Here is a 22,262-nt window from a genome sequence, read left to right on the forward strand (position 1 = left end):
ATAAATACAATCTTTAAAAAAAAAAAAAGGTTATTTGACATCTGACTGATGGATAATGAAATTTTAAACAATCAAAGGCACAGATGATGGGTTATAATTATAAAACCACATAAAGCAGTCTTAGTAGTCTATCTAGGAAAAATAAAAAAGAGGTAGTAAGAAGAAGGTATATTTCTTACCCACAACACCAAACGCTGAAACAGCTCGAAATAACCCGGAGGAGCCTTTCTGTCCCATCTTTGTTCTATTTCCTAGATCCAAGCGGCCAAGAAGTTCTCTCACTTCTTGTTGAGTATATACGTGCTAAAAATAAGCAAATTTAATTTGTAAGATTGTGCTTATTCTTTAATTTATTGCCTATAAGAATCACTAGCTATTTCAGAGAAGTACAGAATAGTGCACAACTAAGCTGTAATGTTAAAAGCCAATAAATTCTTTAATATTAGCAATAATGGGTGGTTACTGGACACATGTCACTATACCAAAAAATTTTGTCAAAACCTCACCTTCTGGGGCACCTGGGTAGAGAGAGCAGTCTGTTAGGCGTCCAGTTCTTGGTTTTGGCTCAGGTCATGATCTTACAGGGGTCATGGGCTCGAGCCCTGTGTCGGGTTCTGTGCTTAGTGCAGAATCTGCTTTACATTCTTTCTTCCTCCCCTTAAGCCCCTCCCCGCTTGCTCACACTCTTTCTCGCTCTCTCTCAAAGAAATAAATAAAATTCTTTAAAAAAAAAAACCCCACAAAACTTATTTTCTGAACCACACATTAAAGATCATAGGCAAATTTTAAGAAATCTGTGACCTTCTTAGAGCTGTGTGCAAAGGTTTGAATGTGCATACACATAGGTATTCTTGTGAGGCCCACAGATTCTCAGATTCTCAAAGAAATACCTGATCAACTGTTCCCATCCCCAAGTAAAACGAAGAATCAATACATCATATGAATAAAAACTCCCATCATAGGGGAAGAATGAAGAACAATCCCCAAGAGGGCTAGAAATCACAATATACAATTTATCCAAAATTATTATAACATAGAAAATAGCTTTGCAAAGAACTTAGTGATAATGGGTGGCAAACTGTAGCTACCCACGTATTTGAGAAACCAGCAATCAGCACGGATTCAAGATATTCCCAGACAGACGGTAAGTCAGGTTCTCTCATTGGAAGAGTTAAAATTGCTCAATACCATCATGCTATATTTCACTTTTGACTAACAGTCTCATGTTTTTGTGTTACCTGAATTAAGTCTATATTCCTGCTCTGGCTAATACAACAACTGGGTAAGAACAGCCTCACATTTCTCTCATGCATAGCAAGTCACCAGAAGATCACCCGGAGGTGATTTTTAGCAGCATAATAAAAAGTCTGCAGCACAGGTTGATATCCAGGATCTATAAAGAACTCCTCAAACTCAACACACACAAAATAGATAATCATATCAAAAAATAGGCAGAAGATATAAACAGACACTTCTCCAACGAAGACATACAAATGGCTATCAGACACATGAAAAAATGTTCATCATCACTAGCCATCAGGGAGATTCAAATTAAAACCACATTGAGATACCACCTGACACCAGTTAGAATGGCCAAAATTAGCAAGACAGGAAACAACGTGTGTTGGAGAGGATGTGGAGAAAGGGGAACCCTCTTACACTGTTCGTGGGAATGCAAGTTAGTGCAGCCACTTTGGAGAACAGTGTGGAGATTCCTGAAGAAATTAAGAATAGAGCTTCCCTATGACCCTGCAATTGCACTGCTGGGTATTTACCCCAAAGATACAGATGTAGTGAAAAGAAGGGCCATCTGTACCCCAATGTTTATTGCAGCAATGGCTACAGTCGCCAAACTGTGGAAAGAACCAAGATGCCCTTCAACGGACGAATGGATAAGAAAGATATGGTCCATATACACAATGGAGTATTATGCCTCCATCAGAAAGGATGAATACCCAACTTTTGTAGCAACATGGATGGGACTGGAAGAGATTATGCTGAGCGAAATAAGTCAAGCAGAGAGAGTCAAGTATCATATGGTTTCACTTATTTGTGGAGCATAACAAATAACATGGAGGACATGGGGAGATGGAGAGGAGAGGGAGTTGAGGGAAATTGGAAGGGGAGATGAACCATGAGAGACTATGGACTCTGAAAAACAACCAGAGGGTTTTGAAGGGGCGGGGGGGGGGGGGGGGAGGTTGAGGAACCAGGTGGTGGGTAATAGGGAGGGCATGTACTGCATGGAGCACTGGGTGTGATGCCAAAACAATGAACACTGTTATGCTGTAAATAAACAAAACAAAACAAAAAAAGTCTGCAGCACAGAAGTCCGCCCTGACTGCAAGTAGCTTCATATTAAAGTACAGTAACACATAATCTCTTCAGTACATGCAATACCGAGTTAGGTTAAATCCTGAAAATACCACGTCTTCAAGAAAATATTTTCATTACCACATCCAAAGAGTTTGCTTTGTAAAACAAATCACAATGAAGGACAAAGTGTAATTCCAGCATACTTTGTAACATCAGTAATTCCTAGAAACCAGATTAGAGATTTAAATTCTAGCCACTATGAAAAATAATTGTAATTGTCAGATGCCTGATTAAAAAAGGAAAATAAATATATCAGTAAAAGTTGTTTGTACCTTTAACAGGTACAAAAGTTACTGTTTGTCTTCAGGTTTTCAAGATACTTACCCTATCATCAATTACGACCAAATCTTTCGGTTCTGTTCTATCAATCTTCAAAACACGGTATTTTGTTTCTGCATGATTGCTCCCAACGAGGAAGTATCTCTATAAATGAAAAGAAATGTCATTAGTTTTTTAAGGCATTTTTCCTTATACACATTTTATAACCACTTTGGTTTTTTAAATTAAATACTGTAATAAAGTCAGGTTACTTTTGAAAAGAAGTATTTCTGTTAAACATAACTGGCAGATTAAAGAAAGGCTGATTCTAAAAGGTTAATTTTAAAATTGAAATATTCTTAGTAATGTCATGATAAATATCAGTCTGGTATTTGAAATGTACCCAATAACCAGGTCAGGTTAACTTAATTAAATTATACACAGATTAACCAAACTGATTGGAGACTGATGTTTAAACTTTGCCAGGAAGAAGCAGCTCTAGTAAGAATTAGAAAGCTCAACATACAATTAGGAATGCTTAGACAATTATAGCTATGAAAATATTAAAATTTTATCAAATAAATCTTTATAAATTTTATGTAAAACATGGAAAATTAATTTAATATAGCAACTATAAAAAACCACAAAGTCTTATAAAAATTTTAAATGAGTATAGTTTCCCAAATGGTTTTTTATAAATAAGCTACAGGAAATAATTAATATTCTTTCTATTCTGAATACTTCCTTGGTACATTATACCTGAGCACATCAGTCTTCTTAAATAAACACCAAGAATAAAATTAATAATTAAAACATTAAAAAATAATAATCTTAAATTTAAAGAAAATGTTTTAAGAAAACTTAAAGACGGCAAGTAACTTAAGAAAATAAGTGAAACGCATTAGGAAAAATACATAAAGATATTCTCCTCTAAAAATGTCTTTAAAAGTGGCACTTTTCAACATAGCAAAAATTGAGAAAACATTGCTCCAATCAGCTGGCGTTTTACCATCTCATCGGTCAGTTAATATTTAGATACACAAAATAAATAACAAATGAGATTCTCTAGATTAATGGCCAAACTGAAGTATGCAGACCACGGGCATTCAGAGCAAGAAAGATTAACATGCAGTGGTAAAGGTACAGAAAATGTCAGAGAAGTCTGGACTTGAATTGAGCCTTAAAGGATGGGAAAGATTTGTAAAAGTAAGATTTCATATATATCAGAAGACGATTGGGGCGACTGGGTGACTCAGTGGGTTAAAGCCTGTGCCTTCCGCTCTGGTCGTGATCTCGGGGTCCTGGGATCGAGCCCCAAGTCGGGCTCTCTCCTCAGTGGGGAGCCTACTTCCCCCTCTTTCTCTGCCTGCCTCTCTGCCTACTTGTGATCTCTCTCTCTGTCAAATAAATAAATCAAAATCTTTAAAAAAAAAAAAAGAAGAAGAAGATGAGCACTTGATTATAATAATACTAGATCGGCAGAAATTGGTGGAATTTTTTTATTACTAAGTATAAATCTGTTTACGAAGTTCTGACCTAGACTTCCAGGCTAAACAGAACTAAACTATATGTTAAAAGATGACTGGTTCTGGGGGCATATACTCCAGCCCCTGCACCACCCCTGCTAAGGCCTGGGGGTGGGGAGGAATGGTGCCTGTAATTGTTAGACACAAATTCAATTAAAAGATGATTGATTAGCCCAATCTTAAGAGGAAAGCTAGCAAAAAAAAAAAAAAAGAAAAGAAAAGAAAAGAAAATGGAATCCCTGATCTGATCTCCTGGGAGGGGTACAGTTTGAAGAACACTACCAGTTATAATGAAATAAAAATACAGCAATTTTAATAAAAATTAGTAAACTAACTTAAGATACCCAGTGACCAGGACTTGATGCACTGGGGAGCAGCCAGAAGTACAGGAACAATGAGAGGCAGGAGGTCAAAGACTCAGGGCATGGCTCCAGCTAATTCACATGCCTGGGACCCCACTCTCCACTGAGAGGAGGTTGGTGGTCACCAACCTAATAAAATGAACTTCAGAAGGATGGTTTGTAAGTTATACACGTTTGTTTCTTTGTTTTTTTTTAAGATTTATTTATTTGACAGACAGAGATCACAAGTAGGCAGAGAGGCAGGCAGAGAGAGTGGGAAACAGGCTCCCCACCAAGCAGAGAGCCCAGTGTGGGGCTTGATCCCAGGACCCTGAGACCAGGACCTGAGCTGAAAGCAGAGGCTTAACCCACACCCAGGCGCCCCAGCTATACACGTTTGTTAGCAAAAAAGGGAGCCACCTTCTTGAGGACTTGAGGAAAACAGTCCCCACAAGAGGAAACAGAAAGCACAAGGACCTGAAGGGGAAGAAGCTTGGCGTCTTTGTTCGAGGAACAAGATGAAGCGAGAAAATGCTCATGAAACAGCTAATACGATGACGAGTGTTCAACACAAAGAAGGCACTTGATGGCTGTTCGTTCCTTTTCTCCCCTTCACTTTTAAGATGTCAGTGAGTCTCTGCCACTGAATTTAGAAAGAGATACAAACTCAGAGGGAAAAAAAGAAGAGTACTTTAGAGAAAGAAAAACAGATCCAGGACCAGAATGGAGCCAGAATGGGAGAATGCACAAATCTTATTAGCAGTCGGTCTTTGTCCTCAGGAGAGAAGAGCAGGCAAATTAACAACCGTGAATGGCATGTCATAATAGAAGGATGAACTGGGTGATGACAACACAGGAAGGACACTCACTTAACTCATCTGGGAAGGCTCGGAGCAAGTGATCCAGAGGCTGGTGTCCTGATGCTGAGTCTAGCCTTGAAGGACCTCTCATAAGGACTCCAGGTGCAGCGCCAAGACAAGACAAGTGATAGCTACCATCTCCACCTGCAACCATCTTCTCTCGTCGCCTGCTCCCTCCCAAAACACTTTCATTTTTATGTATAGCACTGACTTCTGAAGACCTTACCTAAATTTATTTAGGATGTCTGGCCCCTTCACTTAATTCTATGCACTGGAGAAGCCGGAACTAACTCCCTGACCTCTGGTTGGTACCTTGGTTCCATAGGCATGGAGTAAATATTAGGTAAAGAACGCCACCTATTTAATTTGCTGGGTAACTTTCTACAAGGTTTACCCATCTTCTTTGGGTAAGTTGATCTCTCAGTAAAGAAGAACACCACAACTTTAAGGGAGGCAAAATCCCTGAATGAAGTTCCTAGAATTTTAATAGATCGAAAGAAATTGAAAGAGAAATTGCATTAGGACTCTGCTTTGGCAGCTTGACAGTTGTGACTCCTAAGTACTAGTGGGCCAATGATCTATGGGCCTTCAGACCACCGCCATGGGAGGGCAGATACCGAGCATATCCAGCCAGACTCTCTCAAAGACTTCATGAAGTGGGGGAACCAACAGCTAAAATCCACGGAATTTACAAAAGGATCTGAGAGGGGAAAAAGAAACAGGAAGCAAATGTAACTATCCACATATTCTCCTGAAGTGGTCCAAGAATCCTGAAACTGTTTTGTGCGGAGAAAAGCGACCTCATGTGGAGCCAGTTAGGTGGGAAAGAAAACCACAGCTCCTGCTTGGCCTGCTGTGGATAGACTTACTTGCCTGCACTGCCCTCTGGTGGACAGTTGGCCACCAACTTTTACACCCATTTTTCTAAGCGTGTCGTCAATCCATTTACTTTGGTTTGAGCCTGCTGATGCCACTTACCTGACTTAGGGAAGGACTGCAAGGAGGCAGGTTGGAAGGGAAACCAAAGAGTTCTGTTGTAACGTGCCCAAAGAGGTCAAGTGAGAACTTCTGAGTCTGGAGCTCAGAGGAGAGATCTTAGGGTGTGTCAACAGCACATACATGGCCTTTAAACTCACGGGACTGGATTAAACCTACTGTGGACAGTGAAGATAGAGACAGAGCCCCCAAAACACTAGCTTGAAGCACTCTATATAAAATTATTCAGAGGCTGGATATAGATAAGGAACCAGGTTGGAAGACTGAGAAAAATGGCCAGCGTTTTTGGAAAAAACCCCAGAGCAGCATGGAATCATCAAAGCAAAGGGAGGGGACCATCTGGGAAAGGAGGAAACCAGCACATCCAACATCAAATGCTGCTGAGACTGGGCAGCCGCTCTGGAAAACAGTACAGAGGTTCCTCAAAAAGTTAAAAATAGGTGGCTCAATGGGTTAAGCCTCTGTCTTCAGCTCAGGTCATGATCTCAGGGTCCTGGGATCGAGCCCCACATCGGGCTCTCTGCTCAGCGGGGAGCCTGCTTCCCCCTCTCTCTCTGCCTGGCTCTCTGCCTACTTGTGATTTCTCTCTGTCAAATAAATAAATAAAATCTTTAAAAAAAAAGTTAAAAATAGAACTACCCTACGACCCAGCAATTGCACTACTGGGTATTTATCCAAAGGGTACAAACATAGTAATTCAAAGGGGCACATACACTCCAATGTTTACAACAGCCATGTCTACAAAGAATAGCGAAAATATGGGGACAGCCCAGATGTCCACTGACAGATGAATGGATCAAGACGGACTACTACTCAGCCATCAAACATCTGCACAACATGGACGGAGCTAGAGGGTATTATGCTAAGTGAAAAAAGTCAGCGGAGAAAGACAAATACATGATTTCACTCAAATGTGGAATTTAAGAAACAAAACAGATGAATGTAGGGGAAGGGAAGGAAAAATAAAATAAGATAAAAACAGAGAGGGAAGCAAACCATAAGAGACTCTGAACTCTGGGAAACAAACTGAAGGTTTTTGGAGGTGCAGGGGGAGAATAGGGTAACTGGGGGATGGGCATTAAGGAGGGCACTTGATGTAATGAGCACTGGGTGTTATATGCAAATGATGAATCACTAAGTTCTACCCCTGAAACTAATAATATACTATATGTTAACTAAATCGAATTTAAAAATTTTTTTAAAAATTTAAGGAAATTAAAGAGAGAGAAACAAAAATAAAAACAAAAAATGCTAAGAGGTCAAGGAAGATGAGGACATGGAAGTGCCCAGGGGATCTAACAATAGGATCTTCTGAGTGGCCGTTCTGTGGGCAATTTCAGTGATACGGTGGGGACAAAATCCATAACGTAGCCGTTCGAAAAGCAAATGAATAGTCTTCTGGATAAAGACGAAGAAGTGAACACCTCTTTTCCTTCCAAACACCTTATTAAAAACTATAGTAAGTTCTTTTACGTTCACTTTTTTTTTTTTAGACATAAACCCCTAGGGCAAAGAGAAGAGTGGAGATAGCAACCACAAAAATCAAAAAAAATCTTTTGAAACTTAAAAGCATGCCCAAGAAAGCTGAACCCTAAGCAGGCAGTGGAGAAGTCAAGAAAGAATCCAATTTACACTACAGAACTCCCAAAAGGCGTGGAAATTTGCGGCATCTCTTATCTCTGGTAGTGGGAGTGTAAAATTTCAGAAAATTGAAGATAAAAAGAAGATAGCTCAAGCTCCTAAAGAGTAAAAAAAAAAAAAAAAAAAGAATAGGCTTCAAACCAAAGATCAAGAACGGAGTAATATTATAAATTCTCAACAGCAACACCAGAAGACAGGAACATCACGCCTTCAAAATTCTACGGGAAAATGCATTTCGATCTTTAATTCAACATTAAATCTGTTAATCAAGTGTGAGGCTGGGATAAGGACATTTTCGGAATGTACAGGCTCAAAAACAGTACTGCCCATGAACCCTTTCCCATGAAGCAACTGGAGGAGGGACACCACCAAAATGAGGCCACACGTCAAGGAAGACGAAGACACAGGATCTGGGGAAATGAGCGCATCCCAGCTGGACTGCCTGAGGTACACGCACAGGCCAGTACCTACGACCCAACACCTGCTGGGGAAAACGCTTGTGTGTGTGTGTTTGTACATATGCTGGGGGGAGTGGGGGTTGGCAGGAATGGGGGTGAAGAAGTAAGATACCCCAAGAAAGCCACATTTAAATGCCCATTAAGATGGAAGATGATCTGAGCTGGCCCTCTTCTGAAAGTGAAGTATCACTTTTCAAGAAAAACCTTAACATTTCAACATGTAGCTTTAACAGTGGTGACTTAGTATGAAGATGAATGTGTTTCTAAAATATATATATGAGCTGCAAATGGAATATAATAGGTAATCCATTTAACAGGAAGTTCAGTATCTACTAACATTATTTTCTCCTTTTATAATGACAGGCTAATTAATCACTCACTTTTCATCTGAGGGAAGAAAATCAGCTTTCTTCAAAGAGAGGAAATTTTAAGGTTGCCTGACAGCTTCAATTAATGTTAAACTTCACTTGAACTTTCAGAATAAAGATTTTATTTTTTAAAGATCACCATGAAGTTACTTCACACAATCTAACAGTATTACAGGCCTGCCTCTTCGCCTATTCCAGCAATCCCACAATCAGTAACGCAGCTCGAAAGAAAGGAGCCTCTGAGGGTCAAAAAGGATGTCTCCAGATTCACTCTTTTTAAAAAAAAAAAAAAATTATTTATTTATTTGACACAGAGAGAGATCACAAGTAGGCAGAGAGGCAGGCAGAGAGAGAGGGGGAAGCAGGCTCCCCACTGAGCAGAGAGCCCACTGGGATCATGATCTGAGCTGAAGGCAGAGGCTTAACCTACTGAGCCATCCAGGCTCCCCCAGATTCACTCTTTACAACTTCAGAATTTAGCTGATGGAGAAACTTCAAATCCCTGTAGGAAATAAGTGGAAACTTGGTCACCTTCAATCCCACCTTCTAAATCAGCTATAATCACTCTGCTTCTCTCTCCTGTTCTATATCCTTGGATTTCCTGCTCCAATCCCTTAGCCAGCTGTGTCTTATATTGTTCTCTCCTGTTCCCTCATTCACAAACTGAAGCTAACATTTGGGCTAATGAAGCCTGCATTCTTCATGATGTGGTTCTTATTTTATTTTTTTTTTTATTTTTTATTTTTTAAAGATTTTATTTATTTATTTGACAGAGAGAGATCACAAGTAGGCAGAGAGACAGGCAGAGTGAGAGAGAGGGAAGCAGGCTCCCTGCTGAGCAGAGAGCCCGATGCGGGGCTCGATCCCAGGACCCTGAGATCATGACCTGAGCCGAAGGCAGTGGCTTAATCCACTGAGCTACCCAGTTGCCCCTGTGGTTCTTATTTTATTCTATTTAGTATGATAGGATGGAGAAGAGGAAGAAACTTCCTTGAATCCTTTTGAACAAGGCAGGAATTAAATAAACAAACACACATATACACATACTAAGAATTTTGAACTAGCAAGGGTAAAGATCATCCCAACAACTTCACCCCTACACATGCAGACACAAAAATCCACCACAGTTCTGTTCAGCTACCAATTTTAAACTCAACCACTACATGTTAATTTGTTAGTAAATGATCACTGGGGCACCTGGGTGGCTCAGTCGGCTAAGCGGCTGCCTTTGGCTCAGGTCATGATCCCAGAGTCCTGGGATTGAGCCCTGCATCGGGCTTCCTGCTCAGTGAGGAGCCTGCTTCTCCCTCTCCTACTCCTGCTTGTGCTCTTTGTCTCATGCTCTCTGTCTCAAATAAATAAAATCTTAAAAAAAAAAAAAAAGAAAGAAAATGATCAGTTACTGCAATGGTAAGACCTATAGGGCATTCTATATTAAGCAAGGACTATAAATTGGAACTCATCTAAGGTAAACTGCACTTTCATCCAGCATACCTTTAGGCTGCTAAACCCACTGTGGGCAAGTCCTAGTGGCACTAGACCGTATGAGCAGTAGGGCTGCACCTGACTTTAGTTTACCTGTAAGCCCAGGTCACAGGACAGACAAGGGCCAGGGCGTCATCACAGGAGCCGAAAGGCAGCATGAAGGTCTGGGCGCCATAGAGAACAGGTAAGTTTTGGGAGGAAGCAGACCCTTGACAAAGCCAGAACTACAACTCCTGCATGCTCTCTACCAAGTCACCCCCCTTCTTCTCCGGAGACCTTAAAACCCACCTCCAAACACAGGTAACAATGAGTGTCACCTCAGAGCAGTTCTGCCCAGTTATCCTTCAAAATGAAGGCTCAGGACAAGAGGCAGTCCATCTTGTCCACTGTCTCTTTTGTTCTTTTGTTCTCCTAATCCTTTCATAACCAATTAATACCCAGCCAAAATAAGAACGCCCTTATTCTGACTCATACACTAGCCAACAATGACTTTTGTCAATCTCTCTCATAGGTGAAAATGGGAATCTATTTTCATTTTATTGCTTTAATTATTAGCAAGTTGAATTAGCTTTTTATATTCACACTTCTTTTTGTCAGATTGCCTATTCACGTCCTTGTCCTTTTTTGGCGGATATTTTCTTTTTCAGAACAATTTACAAAACTTTTTGTATATAGGAATATACCGCTTTATTTGTTGTCAGGCTACTGATATTTTTGTAGGCTTTTAACTCTTGTTCTATATACATTTATAGTTTTAAATGCTTTGTATTAGAAAAGAAAAAAATCTCAATGACCTAAATTTCTACCTTATAAAGTTAGAAAAAGACCAACTGATTAATCCAAAACCCATAAGAGGAAAAAAAATAATAAGCCTAAGAACAGAAACTATTAAATAAAAAACAACAATAGAGAAAATGAACCAAGCCAAAAGATTCTTCTTTCAAAAGAGTAGTAAAATTGATAAATGCCTAGCAAAATGGATCAATAAAAAATGAGAGAGAACACAAAATACCAATATCAGGAACAAAAGTGGAAGTTTTAGTACAAATCCTAGAGACATCAAAAGTTTAATAAGAAGGGCACCTGGGTGTACCAGTCAGTTAAGCATCTGCCTTCAGCTCAGGTCATGAACTCAGGGTCCTGGGATTGAGCCCCATATCGGTCTCCTTGCTCAGCGGGAAGTCTGCTTCTCCCTCTCCCTCTGCCTTTACCCCTGCTCATGCTCACATGCCCTCTCTCTCTCTGTGTCAAATAAATAAATAAAATCTTTTTAAAAAATAAAATTAAAATTAAAAGTTTAATAAGCTAATATTATGAACAGCTTAGTGGCAATAAATTCAACAACTAAGATTCATTAAACAAATTTCTTGAAAAATACAATTTATCAAATGTGATTCCAGGGGCACCATGGAGTCTGCTTAAGATTCTCTCTCTCCTACTCTCTCTACCCCTTCCCCACTAAGAAAAAATGTGATTCAAGACCCACTGTAAATCTTCACAGCCCTATAGCTGCTATAGAAATTAATGATCAAACTTTGTCCCACAAAGCAACCCCAAGCGCTTCCAGTAGTAAATTCTACCAAACATTTAAACAAAGAAATAATATCAATCTTACACAACCACTTTCAGAAAATAAAAGGAACACTTCTCAACTCATTTTATGAGACCCAAGTTACCTCCACCAAAATCAGACAAGGATCTTAAAGAAAATGATAGACTAATATCCTGAGCATAAAAATCCCTAGCAAAATATCAGTAAATAGAATCTAGCAAAATACGAAAATAATAACATAGCATGATGGAGTAGAAAATATCCCTCAAATACAAGGCTCTTTTAACCTTTGTAAATGAACTAACGTAATCCACCACACTAAGAAAATAAAGGAAATGTCATATGCAGATGCAGAAAAAACATGGAACAAAATTCAATATCTATTCATGATTTTAAAAACCCGTCAGCCAACTAGGCATAGAAAAGTATCTTCCTCAATCTGATAAAGGGTATCTCTGAAAACCTACAGCTAACATCACATTTAATAGTGAGGCTGTTTTCCTCATAAGATCAGGAACAAAATAAGAAAATGTCTGTTTTTGCCACTTCCATTCAACTTTGTACTAGAGATCCCAGCCAGTGCCAGAAGGCAAGAAAAAAACAGAAGGCAACCAGATTGGGAAGAAAGAAGTGTTCCTCTCCCTAAATGATATGATTTTTTATGTAGAAAAGCTAAGGAAATTACCCAGAAAAACCCTATTAGAACTAATATGTGAGTGTGATAAGAAAAACAACTATTTTGTGTCAAAGCCTACGTATTTTACAGTATGATAACCCTGTTCACACCCAGAGTGTGAACGTTTAGATTAGGACCTGAGCTTAGGATTCCCACCATCATTTCCCACTTTGCTCTTCCCATACCTTTTAAAATAACTATTTATGAGACAAGCCCACAAAAAGTTAGTGACCTATGCTCCTGCTTCCTTTTAAGTAATAGGTATTTGCGACCTTGATCTCTATCTCCTGCTCACTTTTGACTAGGACAAAGGACTGCCCTTCCCCTAGATCATTCCCTCCCCATCCCCAACCCTGCCGCCCCGCCACTTCTAAATCCTGGGACTCTACCTCCTTTGTGTAGGTGCACTGAAACTGTACCTTCAACCAAAATGACCCCATGGGTTTCACTTCCCAAAGTGAAAGCTCAATGTTGAGTGAGCTATCTGTTGACTCCATGTGAGTGGCTTGTGCCCCCCAATTCAGCAGGTCATAATCCACATATTCTTAACTCAACACACCAGCTCCAGCTTCTCAAAATGATGACTTTTGCAAAGTTTCAGGATATAAGGTCAATATATAAAAATTAACTCAATTTCTGTATACTAGTAACAAGCAATTGTCAAATCAAATTTAAAATCCCATTTGCAATAAATATCAAAACTCATTAAATACTCAGGAATAGTAAAATTTCTACACTGAAAATTATAACATATTGCTAAGAGAAACTAAATACCTAAAAAATGGATAGATATACCATGGATTAAAGGACTCTATTATATGATCCTAAAATGTATAAATTCAGACAATCCCAATTACAAACATTTTAAAAAATTTAATCTGTAATGCAAAGTCCGTGTGTTCTAAAGTAACTGAAAAAAAAAAAGTGGTCTCTATACACATGGTTTAAGTGTTTTTCCAGCATAATATCACCTAAAGGTAAGTTTATTTTTTCTTCTTCCTTTATCAGTGTTTGCTATGCTCTGTTTTTCTTTCCCTGTTATTTTCTCCACTACTATTACTGTTACAATAGATGTTTTTGGTTTTATATTGTTAGTTTGCTTGCTTGCTTAAATTTCTTTATGAAAAGAAGTGCCCTATTATGAAGCAAAAATGAAAAGAAGAAAATCTTCTTGTAGTAGGTCATGTGCATGGGATTTCATTTTATATAAATTTGAATTACACAAATGTGAAATATCTTAATAATTCAAATATTCATAAATCTTCATTTTAAATAAATAATTTTAATTTATAGAAATATTTCAATTGGGGCACCTGGGTGGCTCAGTGGATTAAGCCTCTGCCTTTGGCTCAGGTCATGATCTCAGGGTCCTAGGATCGAGCCCCGCATCGGGCTCTCTGCTCAGCAGGGAGCCTGATTCCCCCCCCCCTGCCTGCCTCTCTGCCTACTTGTGATCTCTCTCTGTCAAGTAAATAAATAAAATCTTAAAAAAAAAGAAATATTTCAATTAAAGTAATAATCTCATCATTAAAAAAAAAGATTCAATGTTACTAAGATTCAGTTCTCCCCAAATGGATCTATAAATTCAATGAAACCCAAATCACAATCCCAATAGGCTTATTAGAAATGGAAAAGCTGACTGTAAAATTCATAGGTAAATCCATAAGACCTAGAGTAGCCAAAACAACTTTGAAAAAGAATAAATTTGGAAAACTTATACTTTCTGATTTCAAGGATAAATTTGGAAAACTTATACTTCCTGATTTCCTATTACTATCAAGCTGTAATAATGAAAACAAGGTAGTAATGCCATAAAGAAAAATAAACTGATCAACTGAACAAAATAGAGAGTTTAAGAGTCAACTCACAGTTATCCAGCTAATCTTTTACAAGAGTACCAGAGGAATTCAATAAAGAAAGAGTGATCTTTTCAACAGATGAGACTGGACAATTGATGCACAGAAAGTCAAGCCCTGTGGTTGCCAGCTTCCAAGAATCCTTAATGATTCTCATTTCCTGGTATTCATGCCCTTACATAGTCCTCTCCCACTAAACAGAACTGACCTGCATAATCAACAGAAATTGTGGAAATTATGGAGGGCAAATCCTGAGGCTAAATCAAAAAAGACATTGTAGCATTACCCTTCTTTCTCTTAGAACACCCTGTCTGGGCAAATCCAGCAACCACATCATAAAGACAGTAAGGGAGTCATATGGAAATGTCCATGAGGTGAGAGACTGAAGCCTCTAATCAACAACCAGCTCAACCTGCCAAGCACATGAAGTGAGCTATCCTGGAAGTAAATCTTCAAGCCCAGTCAAGCCTTCAGATGACCGTAGCCTAGATGACATCTTAACTGCAACTTCATGAGACCCGGAGCCAGAACCACTTAGCTAAGTCACCCCCAGATTCCTGACTTACTGAAACTGTGTGAAATATTAAATATTTATTGTTGTCTAAAGCCACTAAATTTTAGAGTAATTTGTTACACCACAATAGATAAGTAATACAACCACATACAAAATTATTTTAATATGAAACACATCCCTAAATGTAAAAGTTAAAAGTATAAATCTTTCAGAGAAACCATAGGAAAATATCTTTGTGCTCTGGGAATAGGTAAAGATTTCTTACAACACAGAAAACAATGAACACAAAAGAAAAACTTGATAAATTAAACTTAGTTGAAATTAAAAACTTTAGCTCATCAAAAGATCATTAACACAGTGTGTACATATATCAGATCATCACATTGTATACTTAAAATATCTTACAATTTTGTCAGTTATATGTCAGTAATGTTGAAAAAATTAAGAAAACGGAGTAGCCAAGCCATTGACCGAAAGAAAATAATCACAAACATATATCACAAAGGACTTAATTCCAGATTATATACAAAACTAAAAATAAAAAATAAAAAGACAAACAGCCCCATTATTTTTAAGTGAGCAAAAGTCTTTGACATTTCACAAAGGAAGATATAAAAATTGCCAAAAAGCACGTGAAAAGATGCTCAATACCATTAATCATTCAGGGAATGCAAATCAAAACCATAATGAGATACCACTACACAGGCACAAGAATAACTGAATCTCAAAAAACTAACACCACCAAATGCTGACAAGGATATGGAGCAATGGAGATTTTCATACCCTGCTGTTGTAGCCACCTAACATCACCTCTGTGACTAGCAATTTCATTCTTAGGTATTTACCAAAAGAAATGAAAACATACAACCACAAACATACTTGTTCAAGACTGTCCACAGCTGGCCTGACAACAGCCTAAATGCAGAAACAGTCTAAATCAACAAGGAAAATGGATAAACCACCTGTGGAATATGTATCCAATGGACTACTACTCAATAATAAAAAGGAACCAACTACTGATACAATATGGATGAACTTCAAAGACATGCTGAGCAAAAAAAAAAAGCTAGACTCAAATTGGAAAGTTTTTCAATAGGCATATTTAACCTAAGGTTAAAAAGGAAAGAATATTAGTTGCCAGTGAAGAAAAGGGAGCAAGTGACTGGATAGGGACACAAGGCAACTTTCTAGGGCAGGACAGGGATGTGATTAACATACATGTATATTTTCTTTCCATATTCTATAGCTTAGATTCATGCCTTTCAATTTACCTAATCTTTAAAGAAAAAGAACCTTATAAAATAAGTGATGGGTGGGGAGTGGAATGAGTTATAGCTAATAAAGTTAATTTTGTGGGTATCTGGGTGGCACAGTTGGGTTGAGTGTCCAACTCTTGGTTTCAGCTCAGGTGGTGATCTCAGGGTCATGAGATCAAGCCCCCCATTAGACTCTGCACCCAGCATGGACTCTGCTTAGGATTCACCCTCTCCCTGTGCCCCTTTCCCCTACAGTGTGTGCTCTCTCTCTCTCTCTCAGAAATAAATAAATCTAAAAAAAAAGAAAAGAAAGGTAATTTTGGAGCTGGTGATAGTTATGTGGGAGTTTATTATATTATTCTGTTTATTTTGTATTGTTTTCAAAATTTCCGTAATAAAAAAGCCAAAAACAAAAAACCCAAAGACACACAAACCACAAACCCAATGTTCTAAATTATTTGGTTCATCACGAATACAGTTACTCTGTCAAATAACCAGAAAGGTTTCTAATCACTGATTCTCGGTCTCTATATGTAATCTGTCCCAATCCAGTTACAAACTACTTACGCCTGGCACCAGGTACCAGACCACACTCTCAATAGCACTGTTCTTTCTGCCTCATTCTTTTCTTCACTGAATAATAGTGAACAGTAGTGATAGTAGTAACAGGATCTCCTTCTTCAAGATTTTATGAGGATTAAATAATAAAATATATGTAGAGTTCTTTGACCAGCGGCTAGCATAGAAGTTCCATAGGCATTAGCTATTCTTCTCATTAATTAAACCTGCTACAGCTTTTTTTAAAAAAAATTCCTAGGATCTGCTTAGTTGCCAGTAATTTCATGGGTTTTTTTTTTTTTTTCTGAGCTATGTTTGTCCTTCAAGCTTTGAGCTTATTACTCAAACAAATCTTTCTGCTTAAATTTTTTTTAAATATTTTATTTATTTGACAGAGAGAAATCACAACTAGGCAGAGAGGCAGGCAGAGAGAGCGGAGGAAGCAGGGTCCACGCGGAGCAGAGAGCCCGATGCGGGGTTTGATCCCAGGACCCTGGGATCATGACCTGAGCCAAAGGCAGAGGCTTTAACCCACTGAGCCACCCAGGCGCCCCTCTGCTTAAATTTTTAAGTTAAAATATAAAAAAGAAGAGTCACATACTCTATTGATGAGGAAACTGAGGTTCAAAGATTAAATGCAGCAGACATTTCTCAGGGTGGTTGCCCTGGCCCAACCATTCCTGGAAACAAAGTCAGGATTGCCAGATCCCTTGAGGTGCCTGGGTGGCTCAGTGGGTTAAAGCCTCTGCCTTTGGCTCAGATCATGATCCCAGGGCCCTGGGATCGAGTCCTGCATCGAGCTCTCCTCTCAGCAGGGAGCCTGCTTCCCTTTCTACCTCTGCCTGACTGTCTGCCTACTTGTGATCTCTGTCTGTCAAATAAGTAAAATCTTAAGGAAAAAAAAAAAAGAATCGCCAGATCCCATCCTCCCCACATGATTTGTCTATCCAGGGCCAGATTACCAATCACAGCTGAGTCAATTAGATTTCTTCTCCTAGTACTTATGGTCTAGTCTTTGGCAGCACTCTGAGTGGGTTCTCTAACCCTGCTGTCTTGTTCCTGCCTTTCCAGAAGCTAGGGAGTTAGGCCCTTCCAGTGATTCTATGCAATGGCTCCTCCAGCATCCTTCTGATTAACTCATCTTTTGTCTCTAAGCTGGCTGGAGTTAGTTTCCATTCGTTAGGTGACTGAGAGGGGTAACAACCAAGTTCTAGAACACACATCTCTTCATGTTAGACACTCTCAACGAGTACCTACTGGAAACCTACTGTCTGCAAGGCACAGTACTAGATCTGTGCTGGGAAGACTGGCAGGTTGTGACAGGAAAAGGAGGAACGGGGACTTTGCAAAGAGTGGCCGAAAATACTCCAGGTAGGTATAAGGAACTGAAAGCAATACATTTTTACTGCAGAATAAGGCACATAAAGGTACAGAGTTAATTCTCAGTAAATATTTGTTGAATTGATATTAATTAGATATAAGACCAGACAGGTTTTGGATAAATCACCTAAGACTTTGAATGCCAAACTAAGAGATTCAGAATCTACTCCCCTCAAATGGGGCTATTGAAGGTTACTGAGCAGAAGAGCCCTATAAAACGAGTTGTGCTTTCAAAAGAACACTAACATCTCAGCCAGTCCTAATGAATGCTCAGCTTATTAAGGAGCTGAGTTTCTGTGTTTTAAGCATAGTATTTATGTTTCCTACAAGGACATTTACCAGGACATTGTACAGAAAACAGGTTTTATTTCAATGTCAAAATATTTCTGTATGACTTGCCTCAGAGAACAACTGAAGACATCTATGAATATTATAATTTCATCTTCTGGTCTGGATCTAATCAAATGAAGTTGCTAACAAAATTAATTTAGGATCAACAATGTTTCTCCCCTAATTGTGACCCGAGGCAGATGTACAATAAGAACCATGTTATAACCAAGAAACTGTTAAGTACCTATTTAATCTAATGGAAGACAACTCAAGTTTCATTGAATGCGCCTTATAAAACACTCTACAGCACAACAGGGAGGTCTCTGGCATATGCAACCTTATTACTACCAAGTGCAATTTTTTTTTAAAAGATTTTATTTATTTACTTGACAGAAAGAGATCACAAGTAGGCAGAGAGGCAGGCAGAGAGAGAGAGAGGGAAGCAGGCCCCCTGCTGAGCAGAGAGCCCAATGCGGGACTCCATCCCAGGACCCTGAGATCATGACCTGAGCCGAAGGCAGCGGCTTAACCCACTGAGCCACCCAGGCGCCCTACCAAGTGCAATTTTAAACACAGATCCTAACATCACTGTTACCCCAAGTCAGAAAAGCTATACTTTATTTTTCAACCGCACAAATGACAAAGTATGTATTTCTATAAACACTATTCCATTAAGTCTTTGAGAACTAGAATCTAAACACAAAAATGATCTTATTCTACTCATAACTGTTTACATGGCCACTTGAAGTAATAAAAAGTGTTGTAAAAAAGTCAAGTGAAAAGCAAAATGTTATCCAAACAAATGTCTTTAAACAAAATAAGTCTTCCTTTCAAATAGAGAGAGCCAAGCATTTTAGCAATAAAAGTGCACATAATTAACCTCAATCATAGTGACTGGTATGCCATGGAATAGGAAAACACACAAATTACCCATTCAAAGGTCAACAATATTTTTCATAGCCTTGCCTGTACTGTAAGTAGCGAACTGCAAAACGCTAACAGACTTTCTGAAAGTTCTTTAAAACTATCCAGTAACTCGTTCAGAACTTGAGGAAGAGTTTCGGAGATACCACAAGCACCTGTTTCCAGCGTGTCCCAACCGTTGCTTTTAAGTGGAAACATGTACAAGCAAAAGCAGCAGTTCCCTGGGTGCGATGACAAGGCGAAGCCCCCTCAGACACATGCCCAAAGCTGGGATTAGGGACCCAGGGAGGAGGGTGCTGCTAGCGTCCCCCCGCGCGTGCCCCACTGTGCCCCACTGCCCCGGGAACTTACAGCTCTGGTCTCATACAGAACCAGTTTCTGGACTGAGCTGATGATCGGGGCGGCGGCCGCGGGCATGGTCGGAGCAAGTTGGGGCTCCCACGACAGGGCACCAGGCCGCGGCCCAGGGTGCGGCAGCCTCCGGACTGCCCTAGGAGGCCGGGAGAAAAGACACCTCAGACCTCTGACACCGGATCTAGCCAGAAAACACCACTTGGGCACTAAATACACAGGAGACCGGGAACAGCTCAGGTGTTTCCTGATCCCGGGTCCCGACCTGCAGGCAAGCCCCGCCCCAGGCACGTCGGAGGCGGGGCTTCAGGAGATACCGTAGAGAGGGCGTGTAGAGACTCCCAGAACCTGCGTGCTGCCTAGGGAGGAAGCGAGGGGCGCCATTTTTGGTGCGGGCAAGAGAAAAAGTGGGCGGAGAAAAAGTCGCGCGGTTTGTTTAGACTCTCGCTTTATCTGTCCACCCCTGTGGAAAAGGGGGAGGATCTGCGACTGAATTGCTTCTTTTGAAGCGGTTCGCCGAATTGTAGATAGATCCATTCGAAGTTGGTCTTTTTTTCTCTGCCTACCTCGGCCCTCTTTTTCCGGGAAACATATAGGATAGCCCTTCACCGAATGTCGGTGTTTTTCCCCTTGCATAGCTTTGTTATCCATTTTAACCCTTTGAGAGTCTTCTTTAAATCACCTTTTTAAAAAAAATATCACTTGAAGTTGGACATCGTGGACTCTGCCACATATTTGTGGCGGAGACTGGCTATTTGCCGATTCCACAAAGGGACTGCCAAGCGTAGCGCCCTGCGGTGTGGCGCCGGCTTTGGAGACAGGCTTCCATTTGATGTGTGTGAACGTAAGTGAGTAGTGTACATACCGTCTCTAATCGTCGCCCTCTATACCTGTGAAAAGGAATGTGTAATAAATACGAAGTGAAGTGCAAAAGTGAATACGTAAGATTTTAAAAAACGAATGAATTACAAGCCGGCCTCCCAAGAGGCCCAGCGCGAAGCCCCGCCAGGGGTTACCTAGGCAACCAGTCTACACACGCTGAGGCACTGGAGGCGGCTGCTGGGGCCGGGCGGGTGGGGTCCTGTGGGCTCCTGAGGACTGTGCCGTGGCGGGGTAAGTAGGGGTCGTCGTCCCCCGCTCCGACGCGTTTTGTATCAATTGAATGGAACCTCACCTGCGGGGATCCCAGACCAGTTAATTTTCTTATAAAACTGAACTTTGGGATCTCTCGGTGAAGTATTTTCACACCATTTTCCCTTCCAACGACTAAGGTCTTCATTCCACAAATATTTACTGAGCACCTACTAGAAGAGTGTAAGGCGTCGCCACAGCAGAAGTACTAGATTTTCCAGGGCGCGGTGGGGGGTGGGGGGCGGCCTGGAAACCACAGAACCCACCGCTAGAGGGTTTCCCAACCCCAACGGCTAAAAATGTGAGGGAACTTTTAAAAACTGTTGAATTATGGTATAAACGCATAACATTATGTGATATTCGACATTATGTTACTTAACAAGGAGATGTCAGAGATCATATTGTAAATTTAAAATTGAGAGATTACCAAGTTTTTTAAATCAATGTTTAATTATTCAGTATTTTAATTTTCTTTCATAGTTTAGTCCTGCTTAAGAACTGGAAAGATGGTCAGGTCAATTCTGGCATTTTACGTTGATTTGGATCTTTCAGCTGGGAAGAGTATTTCTGTTTTGTTTCATAATGGAAACCAACTCATCTGAATATTAAGTATGAAATACTTGCACTAATATTTTCATTTAGAATAACACCTCTTACAGTATCTGGATTTCTGGTTTCCAATATTTAGTTTTTATTTATTTTATTATACTGTAACAGCATTTCCGTTTGAACATTGTCTCCGTTTGGTTCACCCAGAAGCAGATCCTGAGACAAAAATTCGAGGTCAAGAGTTTTATATGGGAAGTCATCCCAGGAAACAACATTAATGAGCAGAAGGAAGTTGACCAAGGGGATATTATCAAGCAAATGTCTCTGTGGGCTGAAATCACTGAAGAATCCTGAGATGTGTGTCTCAGAGTAATTCCCTCTTAAGGGAGAGCACATTAAGGGAAGGGAATAATGACACAAGGGTGTGATTGTTAGAGGTCGCCACAGAGTGTGTTTGCTAACCCCTCTCATAGTTTCATTCACGTGCCTGCTCCCCAGAAGTTGTTTTCTTTTGTCTTTCAATCTTGCTCCTCTAAGGCCCTGCGCCAAACCATCAGTATTGTCCTCCAACCTGAGGACCTAGGAATACAGCTTAAATCTCTCCCCACAGGGCCACCTGGGGGCTCAATGGATTAAGCGTATGCCTTTGGCTCAGGTCATGGTCTCAGGGTCCTGGGATGGAGTCCGAGTCTCTGCTCAACGGGGAGTCTGCTTCTCCCTTTCCCTCTCTGTATTTGTGCTTTCTCTCTCTCACTCCCTCTTTAAATAAGTAAATAAAATATTTTTAAAAAAACCTCTGCCCACAAGGAGGATTTCCCTTAATCATCATCATGCAGGGCTACCCCCCAAGTGGGATTAAAGTCTGGAAGGATTCCA

At 39.9% G+C, this 22,262-nt stretch overlaps 1 protein-coding gene across 4 annotated transcripts in view; it reads right to left on the minus strand.

The window, feature by feature from the left end:
• FIG4 (FIG4 phosphoinositide 5-phosphatase) overlaps positions 1-19,976 on the minus strand; it is a 131,892-nt gene extending 111,916 nt beyond the window's left edge. For 3 of the 4 annotated variants that reach the window (XM_046005695.1, XM_046005697.1, XM_046005696.1), the window contains exons 1-3: positions 19,707-19,976; positions 2,701-2,799; positions 180-303 (exon numbers count right to left, since the gene is read on the minus strand). In XM_046005695.1, the coding sequence (XP_045861651.1) occupies positions 180-303; positions 2,701-2,799; positions 19,707-19,772 (289 nt within the window). In that variant the 5' untranslated portion in view covers positions 19,773-19,976. Of the gene's footprint in view, positions 1-179; positions 304-2,700; positions 2,800-19,706 lie in introns of those variants that run through there. The other variant, XM_046005698.1, reaches the window with a different exon arrangement.
• Positions 19,977-22,262: the final 2,286 nt, after the last annotated feature.

This window comes from Meles meles, chromosome 5 (genome assembly GCF_922984935.1).
Source record: "Meles meles chromosome 5, mMelMel3.1 paternal haplotype, whole genome shotgun sequence".
In the NCBI taxonomy this organism is placed as follows: domain Eukaryota; kingdom Metazoa; phylum Chordata; class Mammalia; order Carnivora; family Mustelidae; genus Meles; species Meles meles.